Source organism: Harpegnathos saltator, unplaced genomic scaffold (genome assembly GCF_003227715.2).
Source record: "Harpegnathos saltator strain DR-91 unplaced genomic scaffold, Hsal_v8.6 scaffold83, whole genome shotgun sequence".
Lineage (NCBI taxonomy): Eukaryota > Metazoa > Arthropoda > Insecta > Hymenoptera > Formicidae > Harpegnathos > Harpegnathos saltator.
Window position 1 is genome coordinate 568531 of NW_020230682.1, and position 21337 is coordinate 589867.

General features: G+C 44.0%; 1 protein-coding gene across 1 annotated transcript in view; it reads right to left on the reverse strand.

Moving 5' to 3' along the window:
- ena (ENAH actin regulator enabled) overlaps positions 1 to 20224 on the reverse strand; it is a 48976-nt gene extending 28752 nt beyond the window's left edge. The window contains exon 1 of the mRNA XM_025307128.1: positions 19973 to 20224. Within this exon, the coding sequence (XP_025162913.1) occupies positions 19973 to 19977 (5 nt within the window). The 5' untranslated portion in view covers positions 19978 to 20224. The remainder of the gene's footprint in view (positions 1 to 19972) is intronic.
- Between the last annotated feature and the right edge of the window lie 1113 nt (positions 20225 to 21337).

Below are 21337 nucleotides of genomic sequence, written 5' to 3' on the forward strand. Positions count from 1 at the left end.
ACGATTATATATTATTTTATTCATTTTTTTAAACATGACTACAAGTTGAAAAATGTTTCATTTTCGACACTTTTCTTTGTACAGTCATTATTTTGCCAAACTTGGCTTCACTGCCTTCATTTTGATACGAGCTACAATGACAACCGTATATTTTACAAATCTTTCTCATTTTTTGACTTCAGAGTAGTGAGAGGCCCGGAATTATATCGACAGCAAACAAAGAGCTCGCAAACGGATGACTGCATTTTTATCTATAATTACAAATTGCATCGGTTCTTGTGATTCAATAAAATTTATTTTATACTTTGAACAGATTAAAGGATATACTGTGAAAATTTCAAGTCCATTGAGCTTACCGTTTCTGTGAAAAAAATTCGCAAAAATAGCCTTGAAGACTGTCTTTCACATGTAATACCAGAAACGCATTTAAGAATTCATAACTTAGTCAAAAAAGGAGATATTTTTGTTTTCTTTGCACCATTGTAAAAGTAAATTCTTCTTCTAAAAAATAGTATATAAATTGTATGTAGATTCGGTTTAGTCTGTTTTTAGCTCAGTTTTAATGATAACATGTTTTGTCAAATTCCAAGTAGGCATAGTTAGCATTGTTACTGACATCTAGAAGTGCACTATAAATGAATAGATTGGTATCTGTTATAATTTTATACATTTGGAAGCTTTCTCAGATGCGAAATGTGAAATTAAAAGAATACAGAAATTCAAAATGGCGAATCCAATATGGTGGACACGAAAATCAAGAAATCAACCTATTTTCGTGAAACCTGGTGACCTACAGTTTTTTATGCGGCGAAAAATGAAGGGACGATTGACTATCTAAATGGTAATCTATAAGATATTCTTCTGAAATAGTAAACTTGACGATCTGAATGATAAACTTCACTCACAAATATAGTAAAGTTTCAGCTCAAAAATGTCAAACTGACTATCAGAGTTATATCGTATAGATTACCCTTCATTTTGTCTCTGTATAGGTTGCTCATTTCGTATATGCTTTTAGGATCCAAGTCATATTTACCAATAAATATAAAACGAACGAATAAAAAAACCAAACTAAATAAAAAAAAACGAAACCAACAAACGAAAAGCGGAAACTTCATGTACTCATTTATTCAGAAGTAAACGACTGATACTGATTTTCCGTGTAATTGTTTCACGGTTTTTTCATCTGGATAATCATCTCTGAGTGTGTCCATGTTTATAATTTTTACCGTTATATTTACAAAAAAATACAAATTTATTCGTTCAGAAGTAGACTGTTACTTTACATTACTTTACATTGGAAAGGTAGTTTCTCGTAGATATAAGATTCTGATACTTTTTTTTGGTTATCACTACTTATAGTCTCAGTTCAAAAAAAACTCAAATTTTATTCTTAAAACACTTATAAAAAAAATCGGGCGTTAAAGGGTTAAAATCTGAGAAAATCCCGCAATTCGAGATCGTGGAGTAGCTCGAGCTCGAGCAGCCGCGAGGGGCTCGCGAGGGGCTGCTGCTCGAGTCGAATCGCGATTAATCGCGATCGCGTTAAACCGACGAGATGCACACTCGACACTGTGCATCGCCGTGCAACGTGGCGAGGTCTGTCGCGCGCGCTTTGTGCGAGAGCGCGTCCCGCGCGCGCGGAAGAAAGCGGCCGTGGAAAAATCTTCCCCGGCGCAAGGTGCAACACAATGAGCGCGACAATGGGCGTTTAACAAAAGAGCGTACAACCTTCGGGTTACATGTAATGCATGTACCTGCATTGCCGGGGCGTTATATACCGAGCCGCGCCGCGCTGTGTGTCGTATCACCGAAGGCACCCACTTAGAATAATAATACGCGCATAGCCGTGTGCGCCAAGTTATTTCGTCATTCTTCACCTCTTCCCCCTGGGGCTGCTCCTCCCCCTCTTTCTCGCCGCTTCCGGCTCTTTGCCTTGGGAGTTCATTTCGTCCCTAACAAGTTTGACACTTCCTGCGGATTAGAGCGGACTTGACGCGGTCTGATCTTGCGACCACCGAAGAACTCCCACAGCGACTTCTGCTCATTCCTTTGTAATCTCACGGAAAAACTCTGCTCAGACTCGCGGCATTGCGTTTTACGTTTCCCGCTGATGTTGAGTGAAGCTGGAAGAAAGGATGTTCATTTTTCTCTTACGCTATGTACCTTTTCTTTTCCCATTTTTTTTTTCTTAAAGAACGCTGCGTTGATATTTCTCACTGACGTCGAGCGAACACCCAAAAAAAAATAATTTCAGAACAAACGGAATCATGTAAATTTTCGAGGATTTTATTCTTATATACTTATGATCTCCAGAGGATTCCTCTAAGATTAAAAGGAAAATATTATAAACACATTATTCTTACAGTTAGAGAAATTATATATGTTATATGTATGATGTAAATCTTATTGATTTTAATATAAATTTCCTCTTGTACACAGATTATTTAATCTTTTTTTAAGAAGATCATTATTTATTCTCACTGTATTTTATTCTTACTGGTTATACTAGTTAATTTGAAAAAATTGTTATAATGTATAGCGAAAAGTATATATAATAACATATCTATAGATGTACTTTTGGCTCCAGTTCTACAATAAGTAGGCACGAATGAAACGAGACCATCATAACAAACAAATTTCCAATCAGTTTTGTTACGGACTTCGTAGCTATAAAGATGTTCATCATAACCAATTGTATGAAACGTAGTTAAAAGAAAGAATATATTATTCAACTTCTCGCAGTAGATTATAAATTATATTTGACCGAATATGGGTAAATTATCTTCGTTATATGTATCACCGCAACACACATACCTTTTTTAAAAAGTATTCCAAATATTCTGACCTATGAACATATGATTATTTTTTCGTTCTTGTCTGGAGGTAAAGCATGCCTGAGCAAGAGAAGCCAACATTCAAATCAACATATTCCTCTTCATACAAGAGGAAAATTAATTGATACAAGAGGAAATCCTTAAAATAAGAGGAAAACAGTTAGAGTAATATCTAATAAATTTCAGACGAATGGTTCGCTTTAATCGCTTTATCGAAAGAGGAATCCTTTTTCTATATAAAAGGCTTCGCTCAGCATACGAAACTATGGGAAAAATCACTTTGCAAATAGAATACTTTTTTTTGGGTGAAAAAATGGAAGAAATGGTTGGGAAACGTTTTCCACCGCCGTACGTCACCCACTTCTTCAGACAGACAATTTTTTACTGTTAAGGTCGTTAATTATCGGCGGTCTCGGTACTAAACGTTCCTTCGGTTTCGCGTTAATAATCCTCTCGCCGCAGAATCCGGCGATTTCCACAGACCGGACAGCGGTAATCGTAATCTCGCGTGACGCGGAGGTGTCTCTTATCGCTTATCGTGCTTTTTGAGATCTCGCGACGTTACGCAGCGGATAGCAGAGCGAAAGCGCGAGCTCGCTGTGGGAGAGCAAAAGTGGGTTATCCCGGCAATCTGCGCGCGTGTGCGCGGCATATCGCGGCATTACAATTAATTAAGCCCGGTTATTGAAGGCAGGATTGGCACCCATTACACGACTTTACCCACGTTCAGCGAGTGACAGTGGGATACGATACGGCGGTTTGTTCTCCCCGCTGGGAGAGATAGCGACCGCCTCGTGTGTGTTCACGCGTACGCACTCACACACACACACACACACACATGCGCGCCTCGAAAAGTCGCTGGATCATCGTACTCTCTAATGCACGAAGCGCAACACTTCCGGCAGGTATACGGGGTGGCTCAGTCGCATCTCGTTTACGGATCCTTCGACCGGCCGGTCCGACGAGGTCGACGCGCCCTCGACGAGCGTTTCACGCGAGATCGTTGTCGTTCTAATTCGCGACATCAATCCCGATACATTCGCCGCGGCAATCAGGAGCAAAGAGCAAACGCGGAGATTAACTGGGGAGACAAAGCGCCCGACTTTGAGCGATAAGCCCGACGCGGCCGCAATGGGCCGTATTGGTTCATTAAATATGAAATGTCCGACCTGGCATAAAAAGTTTGGTTCATTGTATCTCAAACTGCAAGTAGTACAACTAATCAAAGTATGCGCGGCTAAATTATCGACACAGTTTTGCCGTCTCAATGGTATTTATGCCAGCTTATTTATGCCAGCAGCGAAGAAACCTGAAGAGCGGATGGCGATAAAATCGCGGAAGGCGTTTTCATCACAGCTTGTTGAGAATTGAATATTCTTCCTCGCAAGAAGTGGTCCAGTACCTGGAAGAAGTGGTGGTCGGTTGGCGCAAGTCTAGTGAATACGGTGAGTGACAGAGAGAGAATTCCAAGTCCAGCTCCTGTAGTCTGAGCAGCGTTGTTTGTGCGACGAGCGGTCGAGCGTTGTCTTGCAAGAGAACTGGCCTGTCTCTATTGACCAATCGACTCGGCTGCTTAATCGCAAGCATCCTCATCGTTTCGTCCAGTTGGTTACAGTACACATCCGCTGTAATCGATTGACCAGGTTCCATGAAGCTGTAGTGGATAATACCAGCGCTGTATCACCAAACAGACACCATCAGCTTTCTTTGGCGAATCTTCGACTTCTCTTCTGACGCGCGTTTCATTCATGCGGAACTTACCTATCCAGCCTCTTTACCTCGCTGATTTCTTTCAAATGGTCCAACGTTGTTGAAATAGTAACGTTAAACCTTGCTGCTGATTCACGCGTAGTTTGAGATGCATCCGTTTCCACTACAGCTTTCAGCTCATCATCATCATCTACCTTGGTCTCAGGTCGCCCATGTGGCTCATTCTCAAGATTAAAATCGCCAGAACGAAACTTCTCGTACCATCGACGTACCGTACGTTCGTCAGCCACATCTTCACTTTCAAACACTTTGTTGATACTTCGAGTTGTCTGCGCTGCATTGGTTCCACGACGGAACTCTTGTCCGAAAAAAGCAGCAAAATTTTTTACTTATCCATAGTTACACAAAAATTGCTGCGATAAAGACAATTCGAGAGATAATCACAAAGCAAAACACGCGCTTGGAAGAGCGATGGTGTACCTTCAGAAAAAGAAAGACCAAGTACTGTAAAAGTGAAATATCTGCAGAGATATCGAATTTAATACTTAAGGAAATCGGACGTTTCATATCTGATGATCTGATGCACATGTTCGAGCTCAATGAAATGAATTTCAGGGTCGTACACCGACGATTTCTTTCGGCGAAACTTTTCTTCAACCTCCGAAAGGACCAACTTATCTGTTGATCGTCCCTCCCTTTTTCTTACTGCGGAATTTCGCGTGGCGAAATTATTTCCACTCACAGAACAGTTCGCGATATTTTGTTCGAATCGAACAAAAATCATTGAACGTTGGCGGCATTAATTCGCCGATTAGGCAACTGTGAAGCTAATCCAGCACGCCGTCGTGTTTATCACATTTGCCACTCGCTCAACTTCCCAAGGAGAGTTATAATATTAGCCGTTATCGCGCAGTGGATTAACCAGTAGCGGGCTAAATTTTGCAGTTCGGGTTCTTACGTCAGACCGCCGCGCCGATTTTACTGGATTCCTTGCGCAATTCGCTTCGATCACACACGACCGCGTTTCGGTTTCGTTGACCTTTCGACTGAATTTCGCAGTCGGCGGGTCATTTGTCTGACTCGATTTTCACCGAACTCGACTCGGCCGCAGCTTGCCTTGCGCAACCCCGAGAGCCTCGGGTTTTCCCTCCGCCCCGAATTTCTCGCTAATGCACACGCGAGGATGTCCTGGCGTCGCGGCGGGATCGCACGCAGGAGGATCCTCGTTTTTGCGCGCGTTTCAAGAAACTTCGACCCACCGCGCCGGCCGGCAGCGAGTCGTTAAAGGGAGCCCCCCGTTGGCGCAGCGACACACACACATACACACGAACGTGAATACGGGGCCGCGTTATTCGGGCGGGCGTTCGCTTGGGTCGTTTCCCAGGTGTGATCATTAACTCTGCTCGGTGGCGGAAAAATCGTGGAAATAGTCGGGGCCGAGGCGAAACACGTAGCGACGTGCGTTGAAGAGCACGTAGGCGCGTTCACACATCGAGATACGGGCGAAGGACGAGGAGGAAGGCCCGGCCGCCGCCCCCGCGAAGGGCAAGGCGGAATTGAGCGGAAGTCGCTCGCTCGTTTGTTCGCGGCCTTCGCCGCGCGCTCCGACTTCTCGCTTCTCGCACGCGCTCGATACTCGGTGACCGATATACAGGGTGTGCCGGAGCTGCCGCGGCACGAGGTATCCAGCTGCGCGCTCTCCGGGAGGTAGATGAGTCTCGCGCGAGCCCGACGACGACGGAGCCGGCAACTTCAGCCAACGTGTCTCCGCGACGACGACCTTCTACCTTCGAGAGCGCTTCCTCTTCCCCTGGCGGACTTTGCGACAATCGCGCGGGGAGCGCTCGCGAGGCTGTCACACACGTGACCCACTTGCCGCCGCCGCGCCGGGGAAGCGCCCCGCTGAAACTTCGTCGGAACGAATCTCCGCGGTGCGGCGCACGGTGTTGTGATACAGGAAATTGATATTCAAGGAGGTCTACAGCATTCAATTTTCAACCGATTGGGACGATTTTTTTTCTTTTTTTAATGAAGGTGAGACGATTACCCACAATTCTACCGAGCGATATTTTCGATATCAGGAATCCTAACCAAATCCTTAATAGACAAAATATGAAATATTGATACATTCTCAGAAGATGATTTTTTCTACTTCTGTCAACGCGCAAACCATTATAATCGCCAAACTATGGTATTGGTTTTCTTCCAATGTCTTCTTACATTTGCGATATATAAATCCGAAGAAATCAATAGGTTATGTATTCGTCTTCGTCGTATCTTCATTCGTTGCTATTCGGGAAATTTTCCGCGTATTGAACTGTCTGAATCTTCAAATTTCCTTGTTTCTTGCTTCTGCAGCTCGCAGCTTGCTCTACAGGTTTGGAGTTTACGAGTTGAGTAGTAAAAGATTTACGTACAATCCATGGATTGGCAATTATAATGGTTTGCACGTTGACAGAAGTAGAAAAAACCATCTTCTGAAAATGTATCAATATTTCATACTTTGTCTATTAAGGATTTGGTTAGGATTCCTGATATCGAAAATATCGCTCGGTAGAATTGTGGGTAATCGTCTCACCTTCATTTAAAAAAGAAAGATCGTCCCAATCGGTTGAAAATTGAATGCTGTAGACCTTTTTGAACATCAATTTCCTGTATCACAACACTGCGCCGCAGCGCGGCGCGGCGGCGAAGTCGCAGCCGGCGCGACGAGAAATTGAAATCACGACCTGATTATGGAGCCGCGCTCCGCTCCGCGCGCCGAGCGGAACAATTCCGGAGGATTGAAGCACGCGGAGGCGCGCGCGCATGGCCTATTATCCGCAATGAGACAAGTACGTACACTGCACAGTGCGGGAAAAGCGTTTGGAATTTTCGTGCCTGTAATCGCGCGGCGAAAGAATCACGGCGGTGCAGCTCGGCGGTTTCGCGCGGTAAACGCCAGTAGCGTCGTTGATGACGGCTTTGTATGTCGCGCGGAGAGAACAATGTTCGGCCGAATGAGAGGATCCTCCGGTGAGAGATACGAAATGAGGTGCGGAACGGCGCACAGTGGGGCCAGATGGCATTCTTTGGTTCAAAATTCTCTAGAGACCTGAATTTCAAACCGATCATTGCCACCAATGAATGAGGTTGATCCTGAATAAATTCCGAAGAGATCTGTCTTGCCAAAATTAAAAAAAAAAATTCTTTTTCTCGAATTATTATCTCCAAAAGAGGAAAAATTATCGTTTTACGCGAGTAACTTGTGAAATATTCATTACTCGATACTTATTTCTATCTAATAGCGTATTCAGCGGATTGAAACTATGAAACCAATCAACAGACACCTCGAGATTTGTCGATCTTGAACCCAGAAACCCATTAACCCAAAACTCATATGCCCAAAATACAAAAACATCAAAGACGCGTTAAGCACAAAACCGAGGGATTTTAATCCTTAATTCTTTTTCTTAATGTGGGCTGAAATGATGAGCTTTGAAGTTCTGAGTCTTCTAAAAGTTGATTATAAGTTCTGAGGTCTTACATTTAGAATCCATAGACTCGGACTCATTGAGGCCGAACCCAAGACACTGTACTTTAAACGATAAACTTTTAAGACAAACCCTAAACCCATGAATCCTGAACTGATAATTTTTTCAAAATTTCGACTAGACAGATCTCTTTGGAATTTATTCAGGATCAATCTCATCCATTGGTGTTGATGATCGGTTGGAAATTCAGGTCTCTAGAGAATTCTGAACCAAAAATCTGGCCCCACTGTGCGGCGTCGCCGTTGAAGTTCTGCCGGAATTATCCAGATTTCTCGCACCGATTTCTTGTCGCAGCGAGACGCCGCTGCGACGCCGAGGGTAAAGGGAATTTTAGCGATGTTAACCCCTTGTAACCTGACGAATAGTTTAAAAGTACCATCTTGGCGTCATCAGACGGTTATAAAATTTATTTTCCTGTTCTCCTCCTCCGTATTTGTAATATGCCGAAAGCTGTTTAATTGCGTAAAAATTTAATAAGGTCTTGGGTAAATTGGTTCAGAGTACAAAGGATTAGACGTGTTTTTTCTCGATATACAGGGCGGGCCAAATAAAGGGTTACAACTCAGCAGCTCTGAAAGGACTGGGTGGATTTTTATGTTCTTGCATTCGATTTTCCCGGCCCGATGTGTGTTTTCTCTCATGCAGGTTTGTTTTCATTTTCCGCGATCGTCACTTGTGGGATGGAGGTAAACTATGTTAAGCTTAGTTCTTTTTTTTTAAACGGCGCCCTGAGAAAATGTTAACATTAGTGGGTTCTAGGTTGAAAAAGAAGTCGAAGAATTGTTCGAAGAATTGTTTTCTAAACTCATTACTTTTCGTGCTAGAGCCATTCAAAAATTGTTCGAGGCACGGAACTCCTCATACCTAACGGACTCATCCACAGATTTCCATTCTTTTTGCTACCCTATATATAAAGGCAAAAGCAATTTATTCGCGAATGTCAGTAATGTATTTAAATATACGGAGTGTCTGAAAAGTACCGGGACGGCAAAATATCTCGAAAACCAAGCACTTTAGAAGAAAATGTTTCAGACAAAAGTTGTAGGGTTTTAAGGGAGACATAAAGCAACTGTATCATTTTGTTTACAGATGGCGCCACTTTCGAGATATTCACTCATCATTACTTTTCTTCAATGGAAAACCCAATTTTTTATTGGATCATCCTTTCCTACCAATTAATTTGAACAACTTTTGTCCGAAACATTTTTTTATTTACCTAATATTTTTTGAATTTGGACAAAATTGTTCTTACACGGTAAAAGAATAGAAGAATAGTTGGATTAACCTGGCAAATGCGTTTTTCTTTTTAAGTCGGAGGAACCGAAATATTTGGTTCTTACGAATAAACTACCGAATTCGGCTCTGAGAACGAGAAATTCTGTTCTCTTCGATCGAAACACGCTCGATTCGCTCGTCGTCGCGTTCATCCGATCGGTCTTTTTTTCTTCCGCGCAGCAGTAAAAATGCATATACAAGATGTGCTGAAAAAGCCACGGTGGCTACTTCCGCGTTTCCACAGATAAAAAAAGAGTGTGCATCGGTGCACAAGAATGTTATTATCGAATAAATACGACTTTGTGCCACATCGTGTTTCGCGTTATTTACATCGTTTCCCGGCTCGTCGAATATTTTCTTTCCTCTCGACTATCGCTTCTCTATTCGAACTAGAGATGTGCGAATCAAGAATTTTTATGTCGAATCGAATGGAATCTCACTTTTTAAATTCGAATTCGAACCGAATCTATGAAATTTCACTCGAATTCAAATCGAATGAAATCGAATCAAATGAAATTGAATCGAATCGTTAAAAAATTTAACATGACATATTAAATATGCAAATAATGATGGAAGATTTTAATACGAAAGGGATGATTGATATTTTAATATCATCTTAAAGTAAAATATATATTTAATTAAAGTGATTTATTAATTAAGTTATTAATTAAGTTAATTAAATTAAGTTATTATTAATTATAAGTTAAGTTAATTACAAGTTAAGTTCAAACATACAGACTCAGATGGCCCGTTTTGTTGACGCAAACGATAATGTATTTGATTCCTATTCAATTATTCGCTTTCGAATCATAGAGGTATTCGGATTCGAATCGAATCGAATTACATTAGATTCGATTCGATTCGAATTCGAATAGTTCGCGCATCTCTAATTCGAATTTTATTCTCCAGCGGACAGGCGCGATTTAATTTCAAGTGCACCCGCAACAGGAGAGACTCCTCAGTCCTCTGTTCGCAGATTTTATCGTCCGAGTCAGCCGCTCGTTTCTACCGAGCGCGAGCGCGAGCCGAGCGAGAGCTCCGAGAAGATGATTCCCCGCATTCCGCGCGGGAAGAATCGTCGCGTGTCGCGGGATGTCCTGGCCGTGTCATCGGAAGAACACGATTATCGGGAGCAGGACAGAATGAAGTCATCGCGCGTTTCCGCGGAAGCAACGTTCGATCCGTATCTCCCGCTGCGCGCGCGCGATACCGCGCGGTGTGTTGCATGAGGGAATCAGCGTTCTGAATCAGAACCGCCGCCCCGGAACGCGCCCCGCCGTTTCGCCGATGTTGTTGTTAACATTGTTTAACGAGCGCTTTGTGCTGCTAAAAGCCACGGCCGGCGCGGGATCAAGTCTAGCGTGCGCTCGCGACCGAATGCACAGCGGCGGCCGACGTGTTCTCGTCGAGCCATTACGCGGTGTGTCATTAATAATAATAACAATGACAATTTACACGTCGCTATCGTTTATACGGAGAGAATGTTGTAGCTTTTTGTTTCTTGTTTTTTTTTCCTTTTTTTTTTCCCGTAAAAATTCTCTCCAACTCCGCCGTGTTTTCTAACGCAGGTACACAGGCAGAGTTCATCTTGCCGAGGAGGGGGTGATAAATTTTTTTTTATAGATTACACGCGCGCAATATAATGATAATTTGTACACTTTGCCGTCACGTACGCGGGGAAAACGTTGTGGCTTTCTTCGTGCACATTTTTTCCAATTCTACCGTGTTTTCCATCTGATAGTGCGCGTCTGATAGATTATCAGCGGAGTTTATCTTTTGATAAGGAAAATGATAAGTCCTTCAAAGTATTGGTAGTTCCAGTAGTTAATTCTTTCAGATGAAATTTACATAGCTCGGAGCAAAATTTGCAAACTGAAACGCTCTCCCGCTCTTTTGCGGTTTTAAAGTGCTGACGTTTAGTTTTTCGAAATGACATATATGGTTCGCCGTTTGGTACACATAACCTCAAATAATCGGTATTGTTCACGATGGCTACCAACAAAGAGCGTATTCGATACGCAATGTATTTCGCATTTAATTTATATAAAAACGTTTTTGAAGCAACCAAAACGATTTGTGCTGCTTGTGGTGGAAACGCTGTGACTAATCGCATGTGCCGAAACTGGTTTGAACGTTTTCAAAGTGGTAACTTTGATCTTCACGACCAACCACGCCCCCGTCAGGCGAAAAAATTTGGAGACGAGGTGTTGCGAAAGCTACTGAATGAAAATACGGCATAGACACGGCGCATAGAACTTGCGGAAAAGCTGGGCGTAAGCCAGAAAGCTACTTGCGATCGTTCACATCGTATGGGAAAGATGCAAAAAGAAGTGGGCTTCACACGAGCCGAATTCAAATCAACATGTTTCTCTTCATACAAGAGGAAAATTAATTGATACAAGAGGAAATCCTCTTGAAATAAGAGGAAAACAGTTGGAATAATATCTAATAAATTTTAGACGAATGGTTAATTCGAATCGCTTTATCGAAAGAGGAATCTTTTTTCCGTAAAAGGCTTTGCTTAGAATACGAGACTATGGGAAAAGTCACTTTACAAATAGAATCCTTTTTTCTGGATGTATTAGGTGTACAAATGAATAATCCAAATTTTCAGCTACATTCAAGGTTCATTTTAAAAGAAAGTAAATTAAATTGTTCAATCAAAGTATTCGCCGTTGCTTTCTATAACTTTAAGCCATCTTTCAGGCAGCTGATGAATTCCAGCTCGGAAAAATGTTACGTCTTTGGACACGATAAAGTCGTCAAGCCATTTTCGGATCTCATCCACTGATTGGAAGTGCATATCGGACAAGGCGTGTTGCATCGACCGGAACAAGTGATAATCGGATGGAGCAATGTCTGGTGAATACGCCGGCCGTGCTGCAAGACGTCTCAGCCAAGACTTATTATGGTGTCTTTTGTATTGGAAGCAATGTGTGACCTGGCGTTGTCATGCAACAATTTCACTGGACGTTCTCCTTTGCCAGTATACGGGCGTTTTCGTTCCAATTCTTGACTCAAGCAGATTAATTGACGTTGATAGCAGTCCGCAGTAATTGTTTCACCCGGTTCTAACAACTCATAATAAAGCACGCCCTTGATATCCCACCAAATGCAGAGAAGAACCTTCTTTCCGAAGCGATTTTGATGATTCGCCGGGATTTACCCATGACTTTCTGCGTTTCGGATTGTCATAGAGTATCCATTTCTCATCGCCCGTAACGATTTTCCACAAGAAAGTTGCTTATTGAGAAAAGAAAGACACGCTGCCACTCGTTGATTTTTGTTGGTTTCAGTGAGTTCATGCGGTTAGACACCAATTTTCCTTCTTTCTGGATCTTTCCCATCTCATGTAGGCGTTTGGGAATCGTTTGCTGCGTTACTCCCAACTGTTCTGCAAGCTCTTTTTGTGTTTGTGCCGAATTCTCAGCGAGCAGTTGTTCCAAATCATCATTATCGCACTTCGGAGGGTCTCCAGAGCGTTGTTTGTCGATTAGACTGAAATTACCGCTTTTAAACCGCTTAAACAAAAATGCGCACACATCGTACGATACAACACCATCGCCGAGAAAGGAACAAATCGATTCGCACGCTCTTGCAGCATTTTTTCCTTGTTGGAATTCGTAAAGAGTGCACCTTATCTGTTGCCATTTTCGACTGTACTGAACTGAATACTTTTGAAGGTTATGTTGGGCCTTTCGCCAAACTATATGTTCTTTTTAATAGCTATATGTCAACATTGCATAATCACAAAAGAGCGGGAAAATTTATTCAATTTAAAATTGATTTCATAACTGCTTAAAATAATTTGGATTATTCATAGTAGATGGGGATAGAGAGATGTGCGAATCAAGAATTTTTATGTCAAATCGAATCGAATCTCATTTTTTAAATTCGAATTCGAATCGAATCTATAAAATTTCATTCGAATTCGAATCGAATCGAATGAAATCGAATCGAATCATTAAAAAATTTAACATGACTATTAAACTGCAAGTAATGATGGAGAAGATTTTAATATGAAAGGGATGATTGATATTCTAATATCATCTTAAAGTAAAATATATATTTCAATATTTAAAGTAATTTATAATTAAATTATCAATTATAAGTTAAGTTAATTATAAGTTAATGGTTCAAACATACAGGCCCGGATGGCCCGTTTTGTAGCTGATATGCGCAAACGCTAATGTATTTGATTTGTATTCGAATCTTCGCGATTCGAAATTTTCGAATTATTTGAATTCAAATCATAGGAATTCGGATTCGAATCGAATCGAATTACATTAGATTCGATTCGACTCGAATAGTTCGCACATCTTTAGATGGGAACGCAATATTTTATGGGGACGGTCGGTGCTCTTCACCACCGGAGATTCCCTCCGTGCGCGCAAAATATACTTCCACAATTACTTCGTATTACTTCCACAGTTGCGTGCTGCATCGTCGAGCAAATCTGTCGGAGGTCGTAAATTCGCGCGTGAGACCTCGCCGCGTCACCTCCCCGGACTCGCGAGGAGGACGCGGCCGAGGAAGAGTGTTTTGCCGAGTCCAGTTATGGCGTATAATAGCGGACACGGTATAATTGTGAGAGCGCGCTAGTCATGAAATTAATAACCGCCGCGCCGAGAGGGAGAATTCTCTCGGAGAATCCCAGCAGCGGCGCGACTCACTTCGAGCGTGTTGTCAACCTCGTTGTTCGCGAAATTCGTCAACGTCCGGCGCGATCGAAGGACCTTGCCGACCTTCCCGATGTGTTTACCCGGAGTCGATCGTGGAACCGCGTGTACCTCGTCTCGCGCGACACGTGCGAGGCTAATTAAAATTTCAGCCGGTCGGCAACAGCGGACCGTCTCTCCTCGTTAACGCTAACCCGATTAGCGCTGATCCCCTCCCGAATGTCGTTCACAGCGAGGAACCCGCGAGACGTTTATAATCCAGACGCGCATAATCGCCGGCTACTTTCGCGCACTCGAGACGTCCGGATTTTTCTGCGGAAGATCAGCCCCGAACGCGAGGACGAAGGAGGCGAGGACCTCCACGCGTCCAGCTCGGGTCTTCAGCGGAACCCGCCCCCTCTCCCTCTGCGGCGATATCCACGTCGCAGAGCGGAGTCGTGACGAGTCGCACGTGCAGCGACCAGTCCTTTTGCGAGGGGGGTCTCTTCAACCTTCGCATTTTTCCGGCGACCTTCGCGACGTCGCGCGTCACTGCAATCTTTAATCCGCTCGAGCGAGCGAGACGGAGACGCGGAATCGGAATTCTTCATTGAACGTTGCGTCATTATTTGTGACGAAAAACTGCTTGTCACACAAGATAACGAGATGCGAGAAGGGTCGAAATTTTGGCGAACCTGCGGAAACAGGACTCCGCGTCCTCCAATGTGCTCTCGAGTGGATCTTCACCGACGGACAAGTTTGAGCCGAGAAAATTTTAATAACATTACTGTGTCGTTTATATATTTGTTTATGCCTGGGACTTCCAGTTATCTAATTTTTCTCTGCCTCATAAATGACCACCTTGGGTGTTTCTTAGCAGCTTGGGTTAGGCTAGGTTAAAATAAATAAAATAACAATTTTAATGTTATTTAAGTAAAGAGGAGGATGGTATTATGGTCGTTCATTTTATACGAAACTTTGTCGATAATCAATATTTTAAAGCGAGAACTGAGTGATTACATTTATCACGGCGTTGTTTAATCAACTGTAGATTCAAATTTACGCAATGTTTATCATATGGGATGTTATTTATAAAAAAATTCGGCGAGGCAATGCGGCCAAAACTGATACAAAAAACTAATTTTGTTTCAAACAACACAAAGTATCTGGTTACAAAATTGTATACTTATTCGAATTAAACTCTCAGAAGGGGATAATAATGAATATATTGGGTGAGTGCAAAAGTTCGTGCGGAGTTTCAATAGATGGAGTTATAAGCGTCGTAAAGTGTTGTCATTAATACTTCCATCTACATATTATATAACGTTGGAAAGGTGACGTCTTCAGCTGTTATTAAAAAAAAAATCATTTGTTTTCATACAAACTGCTTCGAGAAATATCACTTTAAAAATGAGTATCGATAAGGTGCATTTACGACATGTTATGCTTTACGAGTTTCGGAAGGGAATAAACGTTGCCGCAGCCGTAAAAAACATTCAGGATGTTTATCAGGATGAAGCACCAGCTAAACGAACTGTGGAAAAATGGTTTGCTAAATTTCGGCGCGGAGAATTTAACCTTGAAGACGAGCCACGCTCTGGTCGACTTTCTGACATTGATGACGATGTTTTGCGTACTTTAGTGCTCAATAATCCGCGAATTTCAACAGAAGAAGTTGCTACAGCACTAAACGTTGACCGATCAACCACTTTTCGGCGTTTAAAAAAGATGGGATTCGATTTGAAGCTCGATATATGGGTGCCCCATTTGCTGACCGAGAAGAACAAAATCAAGCGAATTTCTGCAGCCGTTTCTTTACTCGGGCGGCTCAATAACGAGTCGTTTTTGGATCGACTAGTGACGGGCGATGAGAAATGGGTCCTCTACAACAATGTTCAGCGCAAACGGACATGGAAACAATCAGGTGAGCATGGTGACGCAATGCCAAAGGCCAGTTTGCACCCGATGAAGGTGATGCTCTCTGTTTGGTGGGATTGCAAGGGCATAATCTATTTCGAGCTTCTCCCCGCTGGCGAAACGATTGATTCGGACAAGTACTGTCGCCAATTAACCAATCTGAATCGAGAAATAAAAGAGAAACGTCCGATTTTGTCAAATCGCAAGGGAGTCGTCTTTCATCACCACAACGCCAGACCACACGTTTCGAAAAAGACGCTGCGCAAACTGAAGAGCCTGAAATGGGATGTCTTAACGCATCCACCGTATTCTCCTGATATCGCACCATCTGACTATCACTTGTTCCGGTCATTGCAAAATTATTTAAATGGAAAAAACTTTGACTCTTTGGAGGCCTTAAAAAACGGCGTCTCTTCGTTCTTCGAATCTAAACCGCGCAGTTTTTATGATCGAGGCATCCGTATGCTGCCAGAACGTTAGGAAAAGATTATAGAAAACGATGGAGAATATATCATTGATTGAATAAAGATTTTTGTTTGCCTAATCACTGTGTGACTTTTACTCACAAACTCCGCACGAACTTTTGCACTCACCCCATAATTGCGAATTTCTAATGTGGATTTCTAATATGGATATTGACTTACTTGTTGGGAAATACAATCCGCCAGAAAGACAGCATTGTAGTGCAAACATAAGTGCGCACCCAAAAAAAATATTCTATTTGTGAAGTGATTTTTCCCATAGTCTCATATTCCGAGCGAAACCTTTTACAGAAAAAGGCTTTCTCTCTTTCTTGATAAAGCGATTCAAGTGAACCATTCACCTAAAATTTACTAGATATTATTCAAACTGTTTTCCTTTTACTTCAAGAGGCTTTCCTCTTGTATCAATTAATTTTCCTCTTGTATGAAGAGGAATACGTTGATTTTTGAATGTCAATTTCTTTTGTTCAATCATGCTCTACCTCCAGACATGAACGAAAAAATAATCATATGCTCATGAGTCAGAATATTTAGAATGCTTTTTAAAAAGTGTGTGTATGTGTGTTGCTATAACACATATAACGAAGATAATTTACTCATATTCGGTCAAGTATAGTTTATAATCTACTGCAAGAAGTTGAATAATATATTCTTTCTTTTAACTACGTTTCATATAATTGGTTGTGATGAACATCTTTGTAGCTACAAAGTCCATAACAAAACTGATTGGAAATTTGTTTTTATGATGATCTTGTTTCATTCGTGCCTACTTATTGTAGAACTGAAGCCAGAAGTACATCTATATATATATATATATATATATATATATATTACTTTTATACATACATTACAATAGTTTTTTCAAATTAACCAGTAAATATAACCAATAAGAATAAAGTGCAGAAAGAATAAATAATAATTCTCTTAAAAAAAGATTAAATAATCTGTGTATGAGAGGAAATTTATATTAAAATCAATAAGATCTGCATTACACATATAACATATAATTTCTCTAATTTTAAGATTAATGTGTTTATAATATTTTCCTCTTAATCTTAGAGAAACCTCTTGAGGCCGTATATAAGAATAAAATCCTCTGAAATTAGATGATTCCGCTTGTTCTGAAATTTCTTTTTTCGGATGGGCGTCACTGCGCTGACGGCGAGCTACTAAACAAATGATTCCACAAGTGATGGACTAGAATTCGCTACCTAATAGCGGAGATGTTGAGAGTAGCCATAATACTTATAAGGACCATAACACTACCTTCTCCTCTACTTCTGGCGTGAAATCCAAAGCAATCGGAAGATTTCAGGAAGTTTACCCCAGAATTTGCTCCAAGCAGTGAACGTCGCGTAAAACATGACGCTAAAGTAACATTTTTACACTACAATAACCTCAAGATACAATAGACAGTGGCCCCGCATGAAGTTGCTTTTTAAATTCAAGTTAAATTCAACGCGGCGATCGTCCCACCGGTCGTGCGAAAGCTCGGCCGACGATCGAGTTGCGGCGAAGAGACGGCGAGTAGACGCAAGGAGACGCCTGCGTCCCCTTCGCTTTGTTTCGCCGGCTCCCTGTCGACCGTGTGTGAAAGAGTCTCTCTTCGCGTGCAATTGATTATCCGAACGCGGAGAAATATTCAGAAAAGCCGAAAAGAGAAATATTCGCGCGCGGTAGAACGCTCGCGATTAATTACTTCTGCGCGAGGATCTCTCCGAGATTGGATACCCGAGAGTCCTGGCACAATCGACAGCGAGGTGAGTTTTGCCTCGCACGTAACTTGACGTAACTTAACGAGACTCAATGCTCATGTGGCAGACAGATGCGCGTAACTTTCGCAAGCTGCGCTTTTTTTACTCACGTGGGATGTTATTTCACGTGATAAAAAAAAGGGGGCAAAGGAAAATTCAATATCACACGGAATAACAAAGCACGAAGGAGGAATACGAAAGGAGCGAATCAAAAGGACGCGTCGTCTAATATGTAACTTTCAGCGCATTGTTGCCGATGCGTGAAAAAGCGCGTCAGCGACGGCGTCGATTGAACATTTCGTTTAAAATACAGGACAGTCAGCTGATTAGACCGCGGCCGCGGCACTTCCTCCGATGAGCCTCGCGGCGCGTCCCGTGTCCAGCAGAAGAGCGTATCCTGTGCGAAGGAGAAGCAATCTTCCGATTGAACGCGGGAAGGTCGCAGGTCGCGAGGAAGAGCCCCGCTGCTGTGTAAACATAATCGCAAACAGTGTAAACCCGGCGTTATCGATTACGTCACGTCCTGGCGAGATCGCGGAGGTCCTGTCGGCGAAGGACCTTCGGCGCGTTAACGCTGACCAACGGTTGTTCGCGAACAGGACGACTCGCGCTGAGAAGACAGGCAGGCCGGCGGGCGGACGGGGGGCGGGGGGGGGGGGACTGTTACCTGCAGCCGCGAGCGAGCGCGAGCGACAAGGACACGTCGAGGCTGGAAGACGCCTGGAGACGACGCGCATTACCATGACAATGCATATGTTCCCTCGCGCGGCGCACGCGGCATTCACTTCCTCGACGTCCGAAGAAACGTCGGCTATTCACGACGGGGCGACGGCGAGAGCGAACGCAGGAACGAGTTAGCGGTACCGCGCGCCGCGAGAGAGACGAGAGAGAGAGAGAGAGAGAGAGAGAGAGAGAGAGAGAGAGGGAGCCTCAGGGTTGAAGACGCACAGCAGATGCATGTAAGACGCCCGTCGACATGCAGCATATATGCGGGGAACGACGGGGGGAGGGGCGTGGGGAACGGACGGGCGGACGGGCGAGCGAACGGCGGACATCGCGAGCGGAAGAAAGGACATGAATGCAAGATCCGTCGTCTTTGGGGCAAGGCAGCTCCTCCGGCCGGGAACGCGAGTTTCCGGCCGGTCGGCCGGCCCTGTCGTCGTCGACGTCGCCGGAGAGCGCGCTGTCAAAAATCGTTATGCGCTGGCCACTGCCCCCGGAGAGCCGCGAAAGAACGGCCAGGGTCGCCCTGGGAGGCGAGCCGGGACTCGAGGAACGAATCCGGAGAACGGGCCGCCCTCAGCCCCGGCGTGTGATCGATATCGCGCGGCGCGATCCTCGGTTCCTCGCCGTCTCTCGGGTCGTCGCCGTCGGGAAGGCGGCGCCTTCGACGACGAGGAGCGCGCAGACCACGAGGGTCGGCGAGAGGACGACTGCAAAACCGACGAGCGCTATTGACCGTCGCGTTTACGCTGACGGCGTAACTAATTCAGCATCCGGTGGACATCGCGAAATGCAAGCGTCGCGCGAGGAGAATGACGCGAGAGCGAGAGAGAGAGAGAGAGAGAGAGGAGGAGAGAGAGAGAGAGAGAGAGAGAGAGAGAGAGAGAGAGGAAGCGAGATGGAGCGATGGAGAGAAAGACCGAGAGAAAGAGGTAAAAAAGCTCACGGCTGTTCTATCGGTCGCGGTTCGCTTGGTCGCTCTCGGTCCATCGACTTCGCGGCTGGGATGCTCTCTCTGTCGGTCTGCCTGCCTGCCTCCTGCCTGCTAGCCGCAGACTTCGTATATACACTTGTGTTACTCACTTCATGTTTGTCTGGCCGGTGAGCGTGTGCTATGCCCTCATGCAAGCCGTGTTCCTGCTCCTGCACAGTATATCACCGAGCCCATGAAAACACGCGAGATTCGGACAGGACTTGCGGTAGTTCGACATATAAATAACGAACGGCACTTGCGCGCGCGGCACTAACACCACCGTGACACCCTGCCGCTGCACATCTGGCCGGCCATATTGCCGACTCCGAATTCCTACTCCCTACTACCACCCACTACGCGACGTACGCTCCCCACTGTGGCGACATGCACGCGCGGTCTCGACCGAGCGACTGCGCACCCGTGCGCGCGCAGCGTTGCCGCGGTGCGCGCGCACGCGCACGCGCGCGCCCGCGGCCGTTACGCGGCCGCTTCACGCGCCGCTCTCGGCGCCCGTTCGTACCTAATCCGTGCGGTTGCTGCCTCGCGATCGTGTAATTAACAACTGTCCCCGCTGTCGTGTTCGTTGCAAGCGCAAACCGACTCGTCGCGTCTTTTCTTCTTCTTCTTTCTTTGATGATGACGCTAGCTGGTGGACTCTTCCGAACGTTCCTTTCAAACGCGGGAAACGAAGCTGTCATTGCGACTTTGGAAACGCGAATCGCGTCGAGGCGTTATGGACGGTTTACACCGCGCCCGCTATTTCACGCGACTCGAACGTCCAATGGCAGAGTTCGTTCCCTGGAAACAAACATTGCTAATTAAGAACCCTGAAAGTGAAGTCTCCCATTGGATATCGGATCGTCGTGCATTGAGGCAATTACGGGTCACAAATTGGAATCTCAAATTGGATAATTTTCACTTTCCATGATTAACCCCTTTCGAACGCGGTATGAATCTCCCATTATAAGAACTTCTGCCTCCCGCTCGAGTATTTTTCATTTACGACAATTTGGCGAGGGTGACTCGAGGAAAAGTCTATAATGGAAAATTCAAATGGGAGGAAACGAGAGAAAAAATTACCGATGGTCAGTAAATTCTATCCCGAATGTGCGCGAAACAATAGCGGCCAGTTCGCCGATTGGAATTCGCCTCGTTTGGATCATGTGACTCAAACAACAGCTGCGCTTGTGCCAAAGTTTTTTTTTGGCCAAAGTTCATTGGCCAAAGTTCATTGGTTAATCGACAATTGGCTTGACCAGAATTCGAAGGTCACCTCAAGAGTCCGTCATAAATCGTTTTCCCTGACATAAACTCGTGAAAAATGAAAACGTTCCAATGTTTCTACGTTTTTAGCTGATTTCTTTAATTCATCGATTGATTCATTACGATCATCATGAAGCGCAAGTGCAACGAAGCGTTCTTTTTTTCATTGATGAATTGCATCAATGCGTTCTTATTTACTGAACTCTCATCGC